The sequence below is a fragment of the Balaenoptera physalus genome (genome assembly GCF_965194825.1).
Source record: "Balaenoptera physalus genome assembly, chromosome: 1".
NCBI classification, from domain to species: domain Eukaryota; kingdom Metazoa; phylum Chordata; class Mammalia; order Artiodactyla; family Balaenopteridae; genus Balaenoptera; species Balaenoptera physalus.
The window spans coordinates 29044351-29068917 of record NC_138882.1 but is presented as its reverse complement, the minus strand read 5'-3'; the positions used below and the strand labels follow the sequence as shown (position 1 = coordinate 29068917).

The 24567-nt window shown below is 35.7% G+C and overlaps 1 protein-coding gene across 6 annotated transcripts in view; it reads right to left on the bottom strand.

Annotated features, from left to right (window-relative positions):
- AKT3 (AKT serine/threonine kinase 3) overlaps positions 1 to 24567 on the bottom strand; it is a 392413-nt gene that overhangs the window by 163782 nt on the left and 204064 nt on the right. For all 6 annotated transcript variants that reach the window (XM_082470477.1, XM_082470480.1, XM_082470479.1 and 3 more), the window contains one exon: positions 18835 to 18979. In XM_082470477.1, coding sequence (XP_082326603.1) covers positions 18835 to 18979 — 145 coding nt within the window. The remainder of the gene's footprint in view (positions 1 to 18834; positions 18980 to 24567) is intronic.

The window sequence follows — 24567 nt, the reverse complement described above, 5'->3', positions numbered from 1 at the left end:
GAAGAAATCAAAGAGGAAATGAAAAAATACCTAGAGACAAAGGACAATGAAAACATGATGACACAAAACCTACAGAACTCAGAAAAAGCAGATCTAAGAAGGAAGTTTATAGCAATTCAAACTCACCTCAAGAAACAAAAAAAATCTCAAATAAATAGTCTAATCTTACACGTAAAGCAACTAGAGAAAGAAGAACAAGGAAAGCCTAAAGTTAGTAGAAGGAAAGAAATCATACAGATCAGAGCAGAAATAAATGAAATCGAAACGAAGAAAACGATAGCAAAGATCAATAAAAACAAAAGTTGGTTCTTCGAGAAGATAAAAAAAAAAATTGATAAACTTTTAGCCAGACTCATCAAGAAAAAAGTGAGAGGACTCAAATCTATAAAATTAGAAATGAAAAAGAAGAAATTACAACTGACACTGCAGAAATACAAAGGATCATAAGAGACTACTACAAGCAACTCTAGGCAAATAAAATGGACAACCTGGAAGAAATGGACAAATTATTGGAAAGGTACAACCATCCAAGACTGAACCAGGAAGAAATAGAAAATATAAACAGACCAATCACAAGTAATGAAATTGAAACTGTGATTAAAAATCTTCCAACAAACAAAACTACAGGACTAGATGGTTTCACAGGTGAATTCTATGACACACTGAAAGAAGAGCTAACAACTATCCTTCTGAAACTATTCCAAAAAATTGCAGAGGAAGGAACACTCCCATACTCGTTCAAAGAATCCACCATCACCCGGATACCAAAACCAGAAAAAGATATCATAAAAAAAGAAAATTACGGACCAGTATCACTGATGAACAAAGAAGCAAAAATCCTCAACAAAACACTAGCAAACAGAATCCAACAACACTTTCAAAAGGTCATGCACCATGATCAAGAGGGTTTTATCGCAGGGATGCAAGGATTCTTCAATATACGCAAATCAATCAAAGGGATACACCAATATTAACAAATTAAAGAAAAACCATATAATCATCAATAGATGCAGAACAAGCTTTTAACAAATTTCAACACCCATTTATGATAAAAATTCTCCAGAAAGTGAGCATACAAGGAACCTACCTCAACATAATAAAAGTCATATATAACAAATACACAGCAAACATCATTCTCAATGGTGAAAAACTGAAAGCATATCCTCTAAGGTCACAAACAAAACAAGGATGTCCACTCTCACCACTATTATTCAACATAGTTTTGGAAGTCCTAGACACGGCAATCAGAGGAGAAAAAGAAATAAAAGGAATATAAATTGGAAAGGAAGAAGTAAAACTGTCACTGTTTGCAGATGATACGATCCTTTACTAGAAAATCCTAAAGATGCCACCAGAAAACTAGCAGAGCTAATCAGTGAATTGGGTAAAGTTGCAGGATACAAAAGTAATGCACAGAAATGTCTTGCATTTGTATACACTAAGAACAAAAGATCAGAAAAACAAATTAAGGAAACAATCACATTTACCATTGCAACAAAAAGAATAAAATACCTAAGGAGGCAAAAGATCTGTACTCTGAAAACCATAAAACACTTATGAAAGAAATCAAAGACGGCACGAATAAATGGAGAGATAAACCATGTTCCTCGATTGGAAGAATCAATATTATGAAAAGGACTATACTACCAAAAGTAATCTACAGGTTCAGTGCAATCTCCATCAAATTACCAAGGGCATTTTTCACAGAATTAGAACAAAATATTTTACAATTTGTATGGAAACACAAAAGACCTTGAATAGCCAAAGCAATCTTCAGAAAGTAACACGGAGCTGAAGGAATCAGGCTCCCTGACTTCAGACTATACTACAAAGCCACAGTAAACAAGACAGTATGGTACTAGCACAAAAACAGAAATATAGATCAATGGAACAGGATAGAAAGCCCAGAGATAAACCCACGCACATATGGTCACCTAATCTACGACAAAGGAGGCAAGAATATAAGTCGGAGAAAAAAAATCCTCTTCAATAAGTGGTGCTGGGAAAACTGGACAACTACATATGAAAGAATGAAATCAGAACACTGCCTAACACCATGCACAAAAATAAACTCAAAATGGATTAAAGACCTAAATGTAAGACTGGACACTATAAAATTCTTAGAGGAAAACATAGGCAGAACACTTTCTGACATAAATCACAGCAAGATTTTTTATGACCCATCTCCTAGAGTAATGAAAATAAAAATAAGCAAATGTGACCTAATTAAACATAAAAGCTTTTGCACAGCAAAGGAAACAATAAACAAGACGAAAAGACAACCTTAAGATTGTGAGAAAATATTTGCAAAAGAAGCGACAGACGAGGGATTAGTCTCCAGAATATATAAACAGCTCATGCAACTCAACAGACATTTCACCAAAGAAGACACACAGATGGCCAAGAGGCACATGAAAAGATGCTCAACAGCACTAATTATTAGAGAAATGCAAATCAACATCACAATGAGGTATCACCTCACACCGGTTCAGAATGGCCATCATCAAAAAATCTACAAACAATAAATGCTGGAGAGGGTGTGGAGAAAAAGGAACACTCTTGCACTGTTGGTGGGAATGTAAATTGATATGGCCACTGTGGAGAACGGTATGGCGGTTCCTTAAAAAACTAAAAATTGAACTACCATATGACCCAGCAATCCCACTACTGGGCATATACCCAGAGAAAACCATAATTCAAAAAGTCACAGGGACTTACTTGGTGGCGCAGTGGTTAAGAATCCACCTGACAATGCAGGGGACACAGGTTCGATCCCTGGTCTGGGAAGATCCCACATGCCGCAGAGCACTAAGCCTGTGTGCTGCAACTACTGAAGCCTGCGCACCTAGAGCTCATGCTCCGCAACAAAAGAAGCCACCGCAATGAGAAGCCTGTGTTACACAACAAAGAGCAGCCCCTGCTCACCGCAACTAGAGAAAGCCCGTGCACAGCAATGAAGACCCAATGCAGCTAAATATAAATAAATAAAATAAATAAATTTATATAAAATAAGTCACATGTACCCTGCCGCACTATTTACAATAACCAGGACATGGAAACAACCTAAATATCCACCAACAGATGAAAACATAAAGATGTGGTACATATATATAATGGAATATTACTCAGCCAGGAAAAGAAATAAAATTGGGTCATTTGTAGAGATGTGGATGGACCTACCATCTGTCATACAGAGTGAAGTACATCAGAAAGAGAAAAACAAATATTGTATATTAACACATATATGTGGAATCTAGAAAAATGGTACAGATGAACTTATTTGCAGGGCAGGAATAGAGACGTAGATGTACAGAATGGACCTGTGGACACAGTGGGGGAAGGGGAGGGTTGGATGAATTGGAAGATTAGGTGTGACATAAATACACTACCACCTGTAAAATACAGACCTAGTGGGAACCTGCTGTATAGCACATGGAGTTCAGCTCGGTGGTCTGTGATGACCTAGATGGGTGCAATGGAGGTGGGGAGGGAGGTCCACGAGGGAGGGGATACATATATACATACAGCTTATTCACTTCATTGTACAGCAGAAACTAACACAACATTGTAAAGCAATTATATTCCAATTTTTAAAACTCATTAAAAAATAAAAAGGATCATACACCATGATCAAGTGGGATTTATCCCAGGGATGCAAGGATTCTTCAACATATGCAAATCAATCAATGTGATACAGAACATTAAGAAAATGAAGAATAAAAACCATATAATCATATCAATAGTGCAGAAAAGGCTTTTAACAAAATTCAACACCCATTTATGATCAAAACTCTCCAGTTATTGGGCACAGACGGAACATACCTCAACATAATAAATGCCATATACAACAACTACACAGCAAACATCATACTCAATGGTGAAAAACTGAACACATTTCCTCTAAGATCAGGAAAAAGACAAGGATGTGCACTCTTGCCACTTTTATTCAACATAGGTTTGAAAGTCCTAGCCATGGCAATCAGAGAATAAAAAGAAATAAAAGGAATCCAAACTGGAAAAGAAGAAGTAAAACTGTCACTGTTTGCATGATACTATACATCAAAAATCCTAAAGATGCTACCAGAAAACTACTAGAACTAATCAATGAATTTGGTAAAGTTGCAGGACACAAAACTAACACACAGAAATCTGCTGCATTTCTATACACTGACAACAAAGATCAGAAAGAGATTTTAACAAAACAATCCCATTTACCATTGCATCAAAAAAGAATAAAATATCTAGGAATAAACCTACCTAAGGAGACAAAAGACATGTACTCTGAAAACTCTAAGACACTGATGAAAGAAATTGAAGACGTTGCAAACCACTGGAGAAAGAGACCATGTTCTTGGATTGGAAGAACCAATATGGTCAAAATGACTATACTGTCCAAGGCAATCTACAGATTCAATGTAATTCCTATCAAATTATCAATGGCAATTTTCAAAGAATTAGAACAGAAAAATTTTTAATTTGTATGGAAACACAAAAGACCCTGTATGGCCAAAACAATCCTGAGAAGGACAAACGGTGCTGGGAGAATCAGGCTATCTGACTACAGACTATACTACAAAGCTACAGTCATCAAAACAGTATGGTACTGTCACAAAACACAGAAATATAGATCAATGGAACAGGATAGAAAGTACAGAGATAAACCACACACCTATGGTCACCTAATCTATGACAAAGGAGGCAAGAATACACAATGGAGGAATTCTTCAATAAGAGGCACTGGGAAAACTGGACAACTAGATGTAAAAGAATGAAATTAGAACATTCTCTAACACCATACACAAAAATAAATCCAAATGGATTAAAGACCTAAATGTAACACCAGATACTATAAAACTCTTAGAGAAAAACATAGGCAGAACACTCTCTGACATAAATGGCAGTAACGTCTTTTTTGATCCACCTCTGAAAGTAATGAAAATAAAAACAAAAATAAACAAATGTGATCTAAATAAACATAAAAGCTTTTGCACAGCAAAGGAAGTCATAAACAAAACGAAAAGAAAACCCATAGAATGGGAGAAAATATCTACAAACGAAGCAACGGACAAGGGATTAATCTCCAAAATATACAAAGAGCTCATACAGCTCAGTATCAAAAAAACAAACCCATTTAAAAAATGGGCCAAAGATGTAAACAGATATTTCTCCAAAGAAGACATACAAATGACCAAGAGACACATGAAAAGTTGCTCAACATCACTTACTATTAGAGAAATGCAAACCAAAACTACAATGAGGTACCACCTCACACAGGTCACAATGGCCATCATCAAAAAATCTAGAAAGAATAAATGCTGGAGAGGGTGTGGAGAAAACGGAACCCTCTTGCACTGTTGATGGGAAAGTAAATTGATACAGCCACTATGGAGAACAGTACGAAGATTCCTTAAAAATTAAAAATAAAGCTACCATAGGATCCAGCAATCCCACTCCTGGGCATATACCCAGAGATAACCATAATTCAAAAAGATACATGCACCCCAATATTCACTGCATCACTATTTACAAGAGCCAGGACATGGAAGCAACCTAAATATCCATCAATGGAGGAATGGATAAGGAAGCGGTGGTACATATATACAATGGAATATTACTCAGCCATAAGAAAGAAGGAAATAATGCCATTTTCAGCAACATGGTTGGATCTAGAGTTTGTCATACTGAGTGAAGTAAGTCAGACAGAGAAAACAATATCATATGATATCACTTATATGTGGAATCTAAAGAAATGGTACAAATGAACCCATTTACAAAACAGAAGTTGAGTCACAGATGTCGAAAATAAACTTGTGGTTATCAGGGGGGAAAGGAGGGGAAGGGATAAATTGGGAGATTCGAATTTGACATATACATACCATATATATAGAACAGATAAACAGTAAGAACCTGATGAAGAGCACAGGGAACTCTATTCAGTACTTTATAATGACCTATATGGGAACAGAATCTAAAAAAGAGTGGATATATGTATATGCATAACTGACTCTGCTTTACAGCAGAAACTAACACAACATTGTAAATCAACTATACTCCAATTAAAAAAATGAAAAAAAAAATAAGAAGAATGAAAAACTGATGTAACCAAAAGCTGGTTCTTTGAGAAAATCAATAAAATTGATACATCTCTAGCCAGATTATTCAGGAAAATAAAGAAAGAGGATGCAAATAACCAATATCAGGAATGAGAGAGGTAAAATCATTACAGAGTTTACAGATCCTGGAAGGATCCCAAGGGAGTATTATAAACAACTTTATGTCCATAATATCAACAACTTATATGAAGTGAACAAATTCTTTGAAAGGTTCAAACTCAAAGGTTACTCAAGAAGAAACAGATAACTTGAATATCCTATATCTATCAAGGAAATTGAATTTGTGGTCAAAAAGCTTTCAACAAGAAAACTCTAGGACCAGATGGTTCACTGGTGAATATGTCTGTAGATACATGTAAAAATTCTAAAAATTTTAGAAACGAATGCCTTCACTCCTTTTCAATAATATTTGCTATCTATAATCTTGGTAATTTTTCCAAATGTCAAGTTACACTGTCTTAATCATTCAGTAGCATCTCTAATTCAAAGAAAAGTAGCAAGATATAGGGAAAATAACCAAGTATATTTATTAATTCAACTAAAAACCAAAGATGTCACTCTAAATATACAGAATAGAGTTAACAGAATTAGTGTTATTTGAACAAACAGTGGGTAATACTAAGTAATTTCATTTTCATTAACAGGTTTTTAAAAATCAAGTAATACTACATTACCACAAAGCCCTTTGTACTAGGTCGTCTCCAAAAATGGCGGACACTAATTCCTCCAGCCCCGACTCCCTGTATGTACATGCCATTCCTCCTATGAAGAAATGGAGTCAACTTTCCCTCTCCCTGGGCTGGCTTTGTGTCCAGCTTTAAACACAAAATACCATCAAAGTGATAGAGTGCCAGTTCCAGACTTAGCCTTTAAGTCTGGGAGCGTATGCTTTCTCCCTCTTGGAAAAGTTTCATTCTTAAAAGTCAGCTCTCATGCTGTAAGGAAGTCCAGGCTATCTGCTGGAGAGAAAGGCCATATGGAGAGGCCCTGGAATATGAGGCATCACATGAAGAGAGAGCTCACTGGAGGAGAACCAAAAATCCAGACATGGAAGAAAGGCTTTCATGGATTTTCCAGCCCAGTCCACGTGCCAGCTGAATGCAGCTGCTTGAAAGGTCCAAGTGAGACCAGCAGAATTGCCCAGGCAAACCACAAAATCAGAAGAAATTATAAACTGTCATTGTTTTAAGATATTAAACTTGGGAACTTTACTTCATAGCAGTGAAGAACTGACAGACATTATTCTCATAACTAAGCCATAATGTTGTTTTTATTGCTCAAAGCTTCATTTCAACAGTGCCCACCTAATTTTATATCTAAAAACACTGGAAAATGATACTTGCTGTGTCCCATTACTAAATATCATATAAACTGAAACTGAATTCTGGGGATAAAAATTAGAAAATAAGCTGTAAATTGCTTTATGACATTTTCACATGAAAAGAAATATATAATAATGAAATACTACTATATTCTTTAAGGACTGTAATTCTTAGGGACAAGGAGGTTTTAAAAAAGGATGACAGCCTTAACGCTAAATTTCATAGCTTCTGTCAGTATGTCAATCTTAAAAAAAAAGAGGAATTTACATGGAAACATATTACTAACAAAAATTTACATTACTATATAAAATTTATATTACTATATGAAAAAATCAGAAACATTTATCATATCTATTTTGATAAAACTTTGGAAAATTTAAAAAGTATCTTTGATACCAAATGTTCATCTTCAGTGCGGTATACACGGTGATTATCTAGTCTTTACAAATGAAATGTAAACTATTTTCCTCTTTTGGATGGTGTTAAGGGAAAAGATACAAAAAGATTTTAATTAAAAATAAGAGCATAACATACTATTTAAAATAGCCAAGATATAGAAGCAAACTAAGTGTCCATCAACACATGAATGGATAAAGATATGATACACACACACACACACACACACACACACATACACACACACAATGGAATATTACTCAGCCATTAAAAAAGAACAAAATAATGCCATTTGCAACAACGTGGATGGACCTAGAGATTATCATACTAAGTGAAGGTAAGTCAGAGAAAGACAACTATTACATCACTTATATGGGGAAACTTTTTAAAAAGTACAAATGAATTATTTCCCAAACAGAAACAGACTCACAGACATAGCAAACAATCTTATGGTTACCAAAGGGGAAACCAACACAAATTGTAAATCAACTAACACAATACTGTATATCAACTACACTTCAATAAAAAAATTTTAAAAATAAGGGCTGAAACTAGTGCAATGTTGTAAATCAACAATATTTCAATTAAAAAAAATTTTTTAAATAAGAGCATGACACTCTCTAGAAAAATTAACCCTCTAAAACCCAAACCTAAGAATTTATTAGGGAAATATTTTACAGAGTTATACTCTTTCTTTTACATAATCTCTAACATATCAATGTGGCTGTTTTACGTTAAGAGATGCATGTGCATATAAAAAAGTGCTTAATAAGTATATTCAAATCACACACACTAGAATGTAAGAAAAAGATTGTCTAGCCCCAAAATTACGTTACAAATATTTATATATAATTGAAGAGGAATACAAGGAAAAAAAATACAATGGTTTTAGCATATTTGGTCAAAAAAGATTAATTCCACATATATTTACAATGTAAGAGATAAACCAAATAAGGCCCATGGAGTGAAAAGGAGGCTTTCAAGAAGTTCACCTCTCTGCCCGCTTCCTCTAGTGCTTTTGCCCAAGGAAAGGGAAGCTCTAATCTTATCAGTCAACTTCTACAACACTGATTATGCTGCTCCTCCCGCTGGATAGGAAGTGAGAGATCACTTGATTTCAGCAGGTCTGTTCTTTTATTCCTCTCCTCTGTATACTAGCCATTGTTATCAGTTATGGTAGTCAGGCATTAAGTAAGAAAATTCCAAGAACTGGAATCAGACAAAATGGGAATATAGGAGGTACTGATTATACTTCTTACCTAAGTCATGAGATGATAAAACAGCTGTCCCAGAGAGGCCTATACTGGTTACTTGAAAACAAAGCAGAATTTTTATTCCCGTCTGACTGTTAATCCTTTTATGCTGTGCTGCTTCACATACATGACAGGTTATAGATAATGGCAGCTTGGCAGACCAAGATTAAGCATGCCTGCGCCCTCTAATCCAGCAGACTCCAACCTTTTTGGCACCAGGGATCGGTTTCGTGGAAGACAATTTTAACTTGGACTGGGGGTGGGAGGGATGGTTCAGGCGGTAATGCAAGCGATGGGGAGCAATGGGGAGCGACACATGAAGCTTCGCTCGCTCATCCGCTGCTCACCTCCTGCTGTGCGGCCCAGCGGGGGGTGGGGGTGTGTGGATGGGGGGGTTGGGGACCCTTGCTCTAATCAAATTCCTTTGAAAAATCATCTTTTAATTTAAACAAAGATCAGCACTTGAATCTGGTTGCAAGGGCTTTGCCTCTTCTCTCCGCCACCAGTATCCTTCCCTCTCCAAGAGTTTAAAGCTGCAGAGCAGACACTACGGCAATACTCTACCACATCTGTCTGATCCAGGTAACAGAGAGCAGTTAAGACAATTCTCAGCATAGCTACCATAATCAGTAGGTATTCTCTTTATCCTACTGCCCATTGGTCAAAAAGTGAACAAAGAAGAAAATATATTCTGTAAATTATGAGGATATTCATTTTTTAAAAATATCTTTATTGGAGTATAATTGCTTTACAATGGTGTGTTAGTTTCCGCTATATAACAAAGTGAATCAGTTTTACCTAAACATATATCCCCATATCTCCTCCCTCTTGTGTCTCCCTCCTACCCTCCCTATGACCCCCCCAAGTGGACACAAAGCACCGAGCTGATCTCCCTGTGCTATGCGGCTGCTTCCCACTAGCTAGCTATTTTACATTTGGTACTGTATATATGTCCATGCCACTCTTTCATTCGTCCCAGCTTACCCTTCTCCTTCCCCATGTCCTTAAGCCCATTCTCTACATCCGCGTCTTTATTCCTTCCTGTCCTGCTCCTAGGTTATATAGAACCTTTTTTTTTTTTTAGATTCCATATACATGTGTTAGCATATGGTATTTGTTTTTCTCTTTCTCTCTTACTTCACTCTGTATGACAGATTCTAGGTCCATCCCCCTCACTACAAATAACTCAATTTCATTTCTTTTTATGGCTGAGTAATATTCCATTGTATATATGTGCCACATCTTCTTTATCCATTCACCTGTTGATGGACACTTAGGCTGCTTTCATGTCTTGGCTATTGTAAATAGAGCTGCAATGAACATTGTGGTACATGACTCTTTTTGAATTATGGTGTTCTCAGGGTATATGCCCAGTAGTGGGATTGCTGGGTCAAATGGTAGTTCTATTTTTAGTTTTTTAAGGAACCTCCATACTGTTCACCATACTGGCTCTATCAATTTACATTCCCACCAGCAGTGCAGAACGGTTCCCTTTCCTCCACACCCTCACCCTCGCCAGCATTTACTATTTGTAGATTTTTTGATGATGGCCATTCTGACTACTGTAAGGTGATGCCTCATTGTGATTTTGATTTGCATTTCCCTAATGATTAGTGATATTGAGAATCCTTTCATGTGTTTGCTGGCAATCTGTATATCTCCTTTGGAGAAATATCTATTTAGGTCTTCTGCCCATTTTTGGATTGGGTTGTTTGTTTTTTTGATATTGAGCTGCATGAGCTGCCTGTGTATTTTGGAGATTGATCCTTTATCAGTTGCTTCGTTTGCAAATATTCTCTCCCATTCTGAGGGTTGTCTTTTGGTCTTGTTTATGGTTTCCTTTGCTGTGCAAAAGCTTTTAAGTTTCATTAGGTCCCGTTTGTTTATTTTTGTTTTTATTTCCATTTCTCTGGGAGGTGGGTCAAAAAGGATCTTGCTGCGATGTATGTCTTAGAGTGTTCTGCCTGCTTTCCTCTAAGAGTTTGATAGTGTCCGGCCTTACATTTAGGTCTTTAATCCATTTTGAGGTCATTTTTGTGTAAGGTATTAGGGAGTGTTCTAATTTCATTCTTTTACATGTACCTGTCCAGTTTTCCCAGCGCCACTTATTGAAGAGGCTGTCTTTTCTCCACTGTATATTCTTACCTCCTTTATCAAGATAAGGTGACCATATGTGTGTGGGTTTATCTCTGGGCTTTCTCTCCTGTTCCATTGATGTATATTTCTGTTTTTGTGCCAGTACCATACTGTCTTGATTATTGTAGCTTTGTAGTAGAGTCTGAAGTCAGGGAACCTGATTCCTCCAGCTCCGTGTTTCTTTCTCAAGATTGCTTTGGCTATTTGGGGTCTTTTGTGTTTCCATACAAATTGTGAAATGTTTTCTACTAGTTCTGTGAAAAATGCCATTCATAGTTTGATAGGGATTGTACTGAATCTGTAGACTGCTTTGGGTAGTAGAGTCATTTTCACAATGTTGATTCTTCCAATCCAAGAACATGGTATATCTCTCCATCTATTTGTATTTAATTTATTTCATCAGTGTCTTATAGTTTTCTGCATACAGGTCTTTTGTCTCCTTAGGTAGGTTTATTCCTAGGTATTTTATTCTTTTTGATGCAATGGTAAATGGGAGTGTTTCCTTAATTTCTCCTTCATATTTTTCATCATTAGTGTATAGGAATGCAAGAGATTTCTGCGCATTAATTTTATATCCTGCTACTTTACCAAATTCATTGATTAGCTCTAGTAGTTTTTTGGTAGCATCTCTGAGATTTTCTATGTACAGTATCATGTCATCTGCAAACAGTGACAGTTTTACTTCTTCTTTTCTGATTTGGATTCCTTTTTTTTTCTTCTCTGATTGCTGTGGCTAAAACTTCCAAAACTATGTTGAATAATAGTGGTGAGAGTGGGAAACCTTGTCTTGTTCTAGATCTTAGTGGAAATGGTTTCAGTTTTTCACCAGTGAGAACGAAGTTGGCTGTGGCATATATGGCCTTTATTATGTTGAGGTAAGTTCCCTCTATGCTCACTTTCTGGAGAGTTTTTATCAGAAATCGGTGTTGAATTTTGTCAAAAGCTTTTTCTTAGGAAAGCTTTTATCAAGATGATCATATGGTTTTTCTCCTTCAATTTGTTAATATGGTTTATCACATTGATTGATTTGTGTATATTGAAAAATCCTTGCATTCCTGGGATAAACCCCACTTGATCATGGTGTATGATCCTTTTAATGTGCTGTTGGATTCTGTTTGCTAGTATTTTGTTGAGGAGTTTTGCATCTATGTTCATCAGTGATATTGGTCTGTAGTTTCCTTTTCTTGTGACATCTTTGTCTGGTTTTGCTATCAGGGTGATGGTGGCCTCATAGGATGAGTTTGGGAGTGTTCCTCCCTCTGCAATATTTTGGAAGAGTTTGAGAAGGATAGGTGTTAGCTCTTCTCTAAATGTTTGATAGAATTCGCCTGTGAAGCCATCTGGTCCTGGGCTTTTGTTTGTTGGAAGATTTTTAAATCACAGTTTCAATTTCAGTGCTTGTGATTGGTCTGTTCCTTTTTTCTATTTCTTCCTGGTTCAGTCTCGGAAGGTTGTGCTTTTCTAAGAATTTGTCCACTTTTTCCAGGTTGCCCATTTTACTGGTATATAGTTGCTTGTAGTAATCCCTCATGATCCTTTGTATTTCTGCTGTGTCAGTTGTTACTTCTCCTGTTTCGTTTCTAATTCTATTGATTTGAGTCTTCTCCCTTTTGTTCTTGATGAGTCTGGCTAATGGTTTATCAATTTTGTTTATCTTCTCAAAGAACCAGCTCTTAGTTGTTTTGATCTTAGCTATTGTTTCCTTCATTTCTTTTTCATTTATTTCTGATCTGATCTTTATGATTTCTTTCCTTCTGCTAACTTTGGGGGTTTTTTGTTCTTCTTTCTCTAACTGCTTCAGGTGTAAGGTTAGGTTGTTTATTTGAGATGTTTCTTGTTTCTTGAGGTAGGTGTTGCTATAAACTTCCCTCTTAGAACTGCTTTTGCTGAATTCCTTTGGCTTTGGGTCGTCGTGTTTTCATTGTCATTTGTTTCTAGGTATTTTTTGATTTCCTCTTTGATTTCTTCAGTGATGTCTTGGTTATTTAGTAGTATTGTTTAGCCTCCATGTATTTGTATTTTTCACAGATTTTTTCCTGTAATTGATATCTAGTCTCATAGCGTTGTGGTCAGAAAAGATACTTGATATGATTTCAATTTTCTTGAATTTGCCAAGGCTTGATTTGTGACCAAGATATGACCTATCCTGGAGAATGTTCCATGAACACTTGAGAAGAAAGTGTGTTCTGTTGTTTTTGGATGGAATGTCCTGTGAACTTCAATTAAGTCCATCTTGTTTAATGTATCATTTAAAGCTTGTGTTTCCTTATTTATTTGTATTTTGGATGATCTGTCCATTGGTGAAAGTGGGGTGTTAAAGTCCCCTACTGTGATTGTGTTACTGTCGATTTCCCCTTTTATGGCTGTTAGCATTTGCCTTATGTATTGAGGTGCTCCTATGTTGGGTGCATAAAGATTTACAATTGCTATATCTTCTTCTTGGATTGATCCCTTGATCATTATGTAGTGTCCCTATTTGTCTCTTGTAATAGTCTTTACTTTAAAGTCTATTTTGTCTGATATGAAAATTACTACTCCAGCTTTCTTCTGGTTTCCATTTGCATGGAATATCTTCTTTTTCCATCCCCTCGCTTTCAGTCTGTATGTGTCCCTAGGTCTGAGGTGAGTTTCTTGTAGACAGCATATATACAGGTATTGTTTTTGTATCCATCGAGCCCATCTATGTCTTTTGGTTGGAGCATTTAATTCATTTATATTTAAGGTAGTTTTCGATATGTATGTTCCTATTACCATTTTCTCAATTGTTTTGGGTTTGTTATTGTAGGTCTTTTCCTTCTCTTGTGTTTCCTGCCTAGAGAAGTTCCTTTAGCATTTGTTTTGTTTTGTATTTTTTAATTAACTAATTAATTTATTTTTTTGGCTGTGTTGGGTCTTCGTTTCTGTGTGAGGGCTCTCTCTAGTTGCGGCAAGCGGGGGGCACTCTTCATCGTGTTGCACGGGCCTCTCACTATCGCGTCCTCTCTTGTTGCGCAGAATAGGCTCCAGACGCGCAGGCTCAGTAACTGTGGCTCACGGCCCTAGTTGCTCCGTGGCATGTGGGATTCTCCTGGACCAGGGCTCGAACCCATGTCCCCTGCATTGGCAGGCAGATTCTCAACCACTGCGCCACCAGGGAAGCCCCAGCATTTGTTTTAAAGCTGGGTTGGTGGTGCTGAATTATCTTAGCTTTTGCTTGTTTGTAAAGGTTTTAATTTCTCTGTCAAATCTGAATGAGATCCTTGCTGGGAGAGTAATCTTGGTTGTAGGTTTTTCCCTTTCATCACTTTAAATATGTCCTGCCAGTCCCTTCTGGCTTGCAGCGTTTCTGCTGAAAGATCAGCTGTTGACCTTGTGGGGATTCCCTTGTATGTTATTTGTTGTTTTTCCTTTGCTGCTTTTAATATTTTTTCTTTTTATTTAATTTTTGATAGTTTGATTAATACGTGTCTTGGCGTGTTTCTCCTTGGATTTATCCTGTATGGGACTCTCTGTGCTTCCTGGACTTTTTTGACTACTTCCTTTCCCATATTAGGAAAGTTGTCAACTATAATTTCTTCAAATATTTTCTCAGTCCCTTTCTTTTTCTCTTCTTCTTCTGGGACCCCTATAATTCAAATGTTGGTGCATTTAATGTTGTCCAAGGGGTCTCTGAGACTGTCCTCAATTCTTTTCATTCCTTTTTCTTTATTCTGCTCTGTGGCAGTTATTTCCACTATTTTATCTTCCAGGTCACTTATCCGTTCTTCTGCCTCAGTTATTCTGCTATTGATTCCTTTAGTTCTTCTAGGTCCTTGTTAAACGTTTCTTGTATTTTTTCCATTCTATTTCCAAGATTTTGGATCATCTTTACTATCATTCCTCTGAATTCTTTTTCAGGTAGACTGCCTATTTCCCCTTCATTTGTCTGGTCTGGTGGGTTTCTACCTTACTCCTTCATCTGCTGTGTGTTTCTCTGTCTTCTCATTTTGCTTAACTTACTGTATTGGGGTCTCCTTTTTTCAGGCTGCAGGTTCATAGTTCCTGTTGTTTTTGGTGTCTGCCCCCAGTGGCTAAGGTTGTTTCAGTGGGTTGTGTAGGCTTCCTGGTAGAGGGGACTGGTGTCTCTGTTTTGGTGGATGAGGCTGGACCTTGTCTTTCTGGTGGGCAGGACCACGTCCAGTGGTGTGTTTTGGGGTGACTGTGACGTTATTATTATTTTAGGCAGCCTTCCCGGTAATGGGTGGGGTTGTGTTCCTGTCTTGCTAGTTGTTTGACATAGGGTGTCCAGCACTGTAGCTTGCTGGTTGTTGAGTGTAGCTGGCTCTTCACGTTGAGATGGAGATCTCTGAGAGAGCTTTCGCCATTTGATATTACATGGGGCCGGGAGGTCTCCGGTGGACCAATGTCCTGAACTCGGCTGTCCCACCTCAGAGGCTCAGGCCTGACACCTGGCCAGAGCACCAAGCCCCTGTTAGCCAAACGGCCAGGTATGTGGGGAGTTTCTTGCCTTTTGGGAAGTCTGAGGTCTTCTGCCAGCGTTCAGTAGGTGTTCTGTAGGAGCTGTTCGTCATGTAAATGTATTTTTGATGTATTCGTGCGGAGGAAGGTGATCTCCATGCCTTACTCCTCCGCCATCTTGAAGCTATCTCTCAGAGAAGGATATTCTTATCTGAAAATATTTATGTTTACAATCTAAAATTAAAAATAATCTGAACTTGTACAATTCTTTTTATAACTGACATTCATAAAGGATATATAGCTAACTCTTGAACAACATGGGTTTGAGCTCTGTGGATCCATTTACATGTGGATTTTTTCCTACTTATTTTTTTTGATCCACTGTTGGTTGAATCCTCAAATGCAGAATCACAGATAAAAAACAAGAGTGTATATGGAGGAAATGTTGCATCAGAGGAACCACAGATAGGGAGAACTGGGACACAGAGGGCCGACTATAATTTATAGGCAGATTTTTAACTGTGCAGAGGGCGGCTCACCAAGCCTCTGTGTTGTTCATGTGTCAACTGTAGTTTTAGAGTCATCTTAAGGAAGTGATAGTAATATTTCACCCTTTTGAATCAAGTTATTACGATTGTTATAGCATAGTTAGTGGTACAAATGTTCTTTTTCTGTACTCTTTGTTATTTCAAACTATTTTATACTATTTCATTTTAAATAAAATTTAAAAATTACAATGGAAATAAGATATAGGCTAAATAAGACAATGGACCCCCACCCCCCAAATTCAAAATACTTCTATCAATTTTTCATTTTGGAGACTTAGTTTCAACAAGAGAATTCTAGGAGACTCCACTTTAAAAATATGTGAATGTTTAATTATCTTTATGTGGATAAAGAAGAATACTAGCTAATAATAGCTAATATTCATTGAGCACTTAGTATATACACACTTCACATATATTCCAAACTATATTTTAATCCTCACAACTCTATGAGGTAAGTACCACTGTTATCTTCCTTTTATAGATGAAGGGACTAAAGGACAGAAGGATTAAGGGACTTTCCCCACAATTACACACATTGTAGACCCAGGACATGAACTCAAGCAGTAGGACAACAGGAACCTCACTTTCTACCAGTATTCTATAATATTAAAATTCTACTGATTTTTCCAAGAGTGCTCTAATATAAAATGAAATTAACTAATATTCAAGCACTGTGTAAATGCAACAATTTGACATACTATTTTGAGAAACAGAGTACAAATATAAGAGAGCCTATCCGTATAATTTTGTTTCTAATATAGCTTGGTTATGTTATGACTATAACAATTATAGAGATTATAGAAGCTCAAGATATGTGAATCAATAAAAAGTAGACTGCATACTGAAGTTGCATAGTGTGTAAAGTCATTATATGCTTGAACAAGATATTTAACTTCTTTAAATATCAGAGGACTCAACTGTAAAATGGGATAACAGTACCTACCTCATATGATTCCTATGAGGATCAAATGAGATAACACATATAAAAGTACTGCTCAGAGCCTAGCACAAAATAAGCATATAATAAATCTTTATAAGTGATAATTAGTGAAGGTGATAAATTCTAAGATAATCAACACTGGTAACAAAACAGGAAAACGTATTATGCTTTAATAATCATTTACAACCAGCCTTAACAGAAAAAGAAGGATCTTCCATAGTTTTCCATTTTTATATCTTTCAAAATGGTTGTCTCTCTTCATTCAAAGTTCTTCTGAAAATTTTCATATTCATTTCCAAAATTCTTACATCTATCAGTAACAGTATTTCTAGTTAGAGTGTTATAAACTTCCCACGTTCAAACTCTACCTGCCTAAATAGCATCTTACTATTAATCTTTGTTATTAAGAAGTTCTACAGCAGTCTAGCTTGTTACTGAACAAGGTAGTTTATTACTCAAAGGGTGAGAATAATCAGGATATGACTTTAAATTTATAAGCATAGTCAAATTTCAAATTAATTGTGTACATGTGCACATACATGAGCAAAAGAAGCTTTTTTCTCTCTGAGAAGGTGGGTAAAGCTAGATTGTATTTTTCTCTTTGCAATAACTGAGGAACAAGGGCAGAGTGTTGTTAAGGTGACTCAAAAGAAAACAGAGATACAATTCAACTAACAAATAGAGGATTAGTCTTCAAGGAAGACATACACGTTCTCAGACATTTGGCCAAGATCAAGTATAGAATATTATTCTAATTAGAATAGAAATTTCTGGTAAGGAAAGGACGATTAACTAAATCTAAGTTGTAACTGTAAAGCTCAGCAAGTTCACATGGTTAGCACATAGGAAAAAGAGGATTTGAACTCAGGCAGTCTAACTCCAAAGAGTTCTTAATCACTGTGTTAATACCAAATTACATGGATCATTACCTTAAGAATTAGCATTTTCCTACCTGAAGATTAATTTAAAATCTATTATAACAAATATATTCCAACATTAAAAATGGCATGTTCATCTATTTTGAATACTTTTACCCTTAATCTTAAAATACCACTTTTTACACAGGGAGTTGCTTTGCAATTTTCTATAGCAATGAAAAACATAATTTACAATTCTCATAAATATATAAAATGGCGATTATTATTCTGGAGCACTGAGGGAAGAAAAAATCTGTTTCCCTCATTGGCTCAGAAGCAGCCACTAAAATAAAAAGCTATAACTTCCAAGATTGTTCGCTTTCCTGCTGACATTAGTGAGGCTGGGGCACCAAGCAGGAAGTATGCCAGAGCCATTTCACCTTCTGCTTTCAGGAGAACACAGAATGCCAAATAGAAAAGGACCATATTAGGGAAAACACTTTATTTCCAAGTTTCTAAAATTGTATTAAAAACAAAAAGGGAAAAATGCAAATTATAAAGTAGTATGACGGCACATCAATCACAACTTCCTAACAAGCCCTTTCAGCATTCAGTGGTAATTGCTGAAACACTGAAATAAAGTGATGTTTCAATTATTTGGTTTTAAACAATGACAGGTTTAAGATTCACCTGATTAAAAACCATCCACACCAATATAATAGCATATCATAAGATAATTGGCTAACAGTTTTTGCAAATGGCAGTTGTTAACATATTTCTTCTACACATATAAATGTTGTGCTGAGGAGGGGAGTAAGATGTTCTTTTCTACCTTTCTTTTATGATGGGTTGTAGAAGCATCCATCTCTTCCTCTCCTATATTATCAATTTGTGAAGTTGGACTACAATTCATTCTCTCCTCTTCTTGCCTCTGGAGTCTGTCTGCTACAGCCTGGATAGCTTCTGTCCATTCTTCCCTACAAAAACAAGAAAAAATTCCCATTAATAAAGAATCATAATGATGCAAATATTTCTCTTTTATAAAATATAAAATCAACACAAAGTCTATTCCAGAGTAATACATAAGCCCCATCTTTACTTCAAGATATACTAGCATTTATTTGGAGGTATATTAACAAAGAAGAAGGAGGAGGAGGAGGAGGAGGAGGAGGGGGAGGAGAAGGGGAGAAGGAGAAGACGATTTTAAGAAAACTGACTAAAAATCCTTTTAAAGTATGATTAAATTTTAATTATCTGCACATATCTTATCTATAAAGTATATAGACCCCCAAAAGTTTGCCACACTTTTAAAATGTATTGTTTAGCCATTGTAAGTCCATCACTGACATACTCAGTTTCTTTATTATGGTCCAACAGATGTTCCAAGAAAAAGCTTTCAAAGGCAAAAACTGGACCCAGATCATAGGTAAGTTTGTTTTAAAAAATGATAGGCACAGTTTGTAGCTTAAATAATAAGTCTCAGAAGCAGCAGTATGAAGCTTTTACTTTTTGATACTTGTGCTATCAGATAAAGGATCATTTATTTCCATATAAATAAAATCAGTTTGCAGATTTCTTAAGACAAAGTCTGTTGGAATTGCATTAAATCTGTAGGTCAATCTGGAGGAAACTGCCATCTTAATAAATTAAGTCTTCCAATCCATGAACATGGTATAGCTCTCCATTTATTTAGGTCTTCAATTTTCCAATGCAGTGTTTTGTAATTTTCTGTGAAAACATCTTGTAAATCTTTAATTGAATTTATTTCTAAGTATTCTTTTATGCTATTATGGAAGTTTAAAAATTTTTTTTCATTTTCTAATTTTTCTTGCTTGTATTTAGAAATACAATTGCTTTTTCTATGTTGACCTTTTATTCTATAGCCTTAATAAATTCATTTACTATTTCTAACAGCTTTTATCTTTCTGGATTTTCTACAAATACTACCATACTGTCTACAAACAAGAGCAATTTACATCTTCCTTTCCAGTGTGTTTCCCTTTTATTTCTTTTTCTTGCCTTATAATGCACTAGAACAGACCATCAGTACAATGTTAAATAAAAGTGGTGAGAGCAGACATTCTTACTTTGTTCCAGATGTTAAGAGAGAAAATATCAAGCCTTTTACCTTTGAGTATTATGTAAGCTGTAGTTTGTAGATACACTTAATCAAGTTGAGTAAGTTCCCTTGCATTCCTAGCCACCTGAGTGTTTTTGTTATGAAAGAGTGTTGAATTTTTTCAAATGCTTCTTCTGCACCTGTTGAAATGACCAGGTAGTTTTCTTTTATCCTATTAATACAGTGAAATTAGTTGAATGATTTTCAGATGTTAATACAACTGAATTCTAGTATAAACTCCATTTAGTCATAATGTATTCACCTTTTTCTTGCATATTTTTTGAATTTGATTTGTCAAGCTTTTGTTAAGAAATTTTGCATTGACTATAGTCACAAGTATATTGGGCTACTTCTTTCTTCTGTTTTTAAATCAATATTTTTAGTGAACTATAGTTGATTTACAATGCTAAGTTTGCTGTACAGCAAAGTAATACAGTTAAATATATATACATGTTTTTTTTTAATGTATTCTTTTCCATTATGGTTTATGATAGGATATTGAACATAGTTCCCTGTGCTATATAGTAGGACTTTGTTGTTTCTCCATTCTATATATAAAAGCTGACATCTGCTAACCCCAACCTGCCATTCTATCGCTCCCCCAACTCCCTCCCCCTTGGCAACCACCAGTCTGTTCTCTAGGTCTAAGATTCTGTTTTTGTTTCATAGACAGGTTCATTTGTGTCATATTTTAGATTCCACATATAAGCGATATCATATTTTGTCTTTCTCTTTCTGACTTACTTCACTTAGTATGATAGTCTCTAGTTGCATCCATGTTGCTGCAAATGGCATTATTTCGTTCTTTTTCATGGCTGAGTAGCATTCATTGTATATATGTACCACATCTTTATTCATTCATCTGTCAATGGACATTTAGGTTGTTTCTATGTCTTAGCTACTGTGAATAGAGCTGCTATGAACATAGGGGCACATGGCTTTCTGAATTATACTTTTGTATGAATATATGTCCAGGAGTGGGATTGCTGGATCATATGCTAATTGTTTTAGATTTCTGAGATACCTTCATGCTGTTTTCCACAGTGGCTGCACCAACTTACATTCCCACCAACAATGTAGGAGGGTTCCCTTTCCTCCACACCCTCTCCAGCATTTGTTATTTGTAACTTTTTAATGATGGACATTCTGACTGGTGTGAGGTGGTACCTCATTGTAGTTTTGATTTGCATTTCTCTAATAATTAGCAATGTTGAGCATCTTTTCACGTGCCTATTGGTCATCTATATTTGTTCTTTGGAGAAATGTCTATTTACGTCTTCTGCCCATTATTTGACTAGGCTGTTTGTTTTGTTGTTGTTATGAGCTATTTGTATATTTTGGAAATTAAGCTCTTGTTGGTTGCAATATTTGCAAATATTTTCTCCCATTCTTGTAGGTTGTCTTTTCATTTTGTTTATCATTTCCTATGCTATGCAAAAGCTTGTAAGTTTGATTAGGTCTCATTTGTTTATTTTTGTTTTTATTTCTATTGCCTTAGGAGACTGACCTAAGAAAACAATGTTAAGATTTATGTCAGAGAATGTTTAGCCTATGATCTCTTCTAGGAGTTTTACGGTGTCATTTCTTATGTTTAAGTCTTTAAGCCATTTTGAGTTTATTTGTGTGTATGGTGAGAGGCTGTGTTCTAATTTCATTGATTTATATGTGGCTGGCCAACTTTCACAACACCACTTGCTGAAGAGACTGTCTTTTCCCTGTTGTATATTCTTGCCCCCTTTGTTGAAGATTAATTGACAATTGGTGTGTGGGTTTATTTCTGGGCTCTCTGTACTGTTCCATTGATCCATATGTCTGATTTTATGCCAATACCACACTGTTTTGATAATTGTAGCTTTGTAGTATTGTCTGAAGTCTGGGAGGGTTATGCCTCCTGCTTTGTTCTTTTTCTTCAGGATTGCTTTGGTCATTCTGGGTCTTTTATGGTTCCATATGAATTTTAGGATTATTTGTCCTAGTTCTGTGAAAAATGTCATGGGTAATTTGATAGGGATTGCATTAAATCCGTAGATTGCTTTGGATAGTATAGCCATTTTAACAATATTAATTCTTCCAATCCAAGAGCATGGGATATCTTTCCATTTCTTTGAATTATCTTCAATTTCCTTTATTAATGTTTTGTAGTTTTCAGTGTATAAGTCTTTCACCTCCTTGATCAAATTTATTCATAAGTATTTTATTTTGGGGGGTGCAATTTTTAAAGGTATTGTTTTTTTACATTCCCTGATAGTTCATCATTGGTGAAAAGAAATGCAACCAATTTCTGTATGTTAATCTTGTATCCTGCTACCTTGTTGAATTCGCTTATCATTTCTAGTAGTTTTTATGTGAAGTCTTTAGGGTTTTGTATATATAGTATATTATCATCTGCATATAATAACAATTTGACCTCTTCCCTTCCAGTTTGGATACCTTTAATTTCTTCTTCTTGTTTGACTGCCGTGGTTAGGACTTCCAATACTATGTTGAATAGAAGAGGTGAGAGTGGGTATCCTTGTCTTGCTCCAGATTTTAGCAGGAAAGCTTTCAGCTTTTCACCTCTATTATATTGGCTGCAGGTCTGTCATGAATAACTTCTATTATCTTGAGATATGTTCCCTCTATACCCACTTTTGTAAGAGTTTTAATCATGAATACATGTTGAATTTTGTCAAATGCTTTTTCTGCATCTATTGAGATGATCATGTGGTTTTTGGCTTTTGTTTATGTGGTGTACCACATTGACTGATTTGTGTATGTTGAACCATCCTTGTGAACTTGGGATGAATCCCAAATGGTTATGGTGTATGATCTTTTTATGTGTTGTTGGATTTGGTTTGCTAATATTTTGTTGATATAGTTCTCTCTTCTTATGATAGCACTGACCATTTTTTGGAATGAGGGTGACACTAGCCTTATAAAATGAGAAGGGAAGGGTTCCCACCTCCATTATTTTATGTAATTAATTGTGTAGGCTTGGTAATATTTCCTCTTCAAATATTTGACAGAAGTAAACAGTGAAGCCATCTGGACTTGGAGTTTTTCTTCAGGAAAATTATTTTACTCAAACTCAATACTGTTCATTGATATTGAGCTGTTCAAGTGTGCCAGTGTTTTCTAGGGGTCAGTATCAGTAATTTGTGTCTTCCCTCTTTTTTCTATTTTTTCCTAACAATCTTCCAAGACATTTTTTTATTCTATTAAGTATTTTCAAAGAACTAACTTTTGTTTATGGATTATTCCCTATTATTTTTCTGCTTTCTATTTAATTGAATTCTACTCTCTATTGTTTCATTCTTTCAGATTGCTCTGGGATTAAATTACTCTACTCTTCTACTTTCTTAAGATGGAAACTTAATGACTAGAGAACTTTCTTCTTTTCAAATACAAGCACCTTTGTAGAGGTGATACATTTCCCTCTAAGCACCTTTTTGCATCTATGCTCATCAGTGATATTCATCTGTAATTTTTTTTCCCCTGATATCTTTGGTTTTGGTATCAGGGTGATGGTGGTCTCATTGAATGAGTTTGGGAGTGATGCTCCCTCTGCAATTTTTTGGAAGAGTTTGAGAAGTATAGGTGTTAGCTCTTCTCTAAATATTTGATAGAATTCGCCAGTGAAGTGATCTGGTCCTAGACTTTTGTTTGTTGGAAGATTTTCAATCACAGTTTCAATTTCAGTACCTATGATTGGTCTGTTTATATTTTCTATTTCTTCCCAGTTCAGTCTTGGAAGATTGTACCTTTCCAAGAATTTGTCCATTTCTTCCAGGTTGTCCCATTTTATTTGCACAGAGTTGCTTGTATTAGTCTCATGATCCTTTGTATTTCTGTGGTGTCAGTTGTAATTTCTGCTTTTTCATTTCTAACTTTATTGAGTCCTCTCCCTTTTTTTCTTGATGAGTCTGGCTAAAGGTTTAGCAATTTTGTTTATCTTCTGAAAGAACCAACTTTTGTTTTTATTGATCTTTGCTACTGTTTTCTTCGTTTCTATTTCATTTATTTCTGCTCTGATCTTTATGATTTCTTTCCCTATGCTAACTTTGGGTTTCCTTTGATCTTCTTTCTCTAGTTGCTTTAGGTGTAAGGTTAGACTGTTTATGTGAGATTTTTCTTGTTTCTTGAGGTGAGATTCAATTGCTATAAACTTCCCTCTTAGAACTGCTTTTCCTGTGTTTTGGAAACACAGTTTTGGGTCATTGTGTTTTTGTTGTCATTTGTTTCTATGTATTTTTTTTTCTTTCCTCTTTGATTTCTTCAGTGATCTCTTGGTTTTTTAGCAGCACACTGTTTAGCCTCCATGTGTTTGTGTTTTTTACAGCTTTTTTCCTGATTTCTAATCTCATAGTGTTGTGGTCAAAAAAGATACTTGATACGATTTCAATTTTCTTACATTTTCCGAGGCTTGATTTGTGACACAAGATGTGATCTATCTTGTTGAATGTTTCT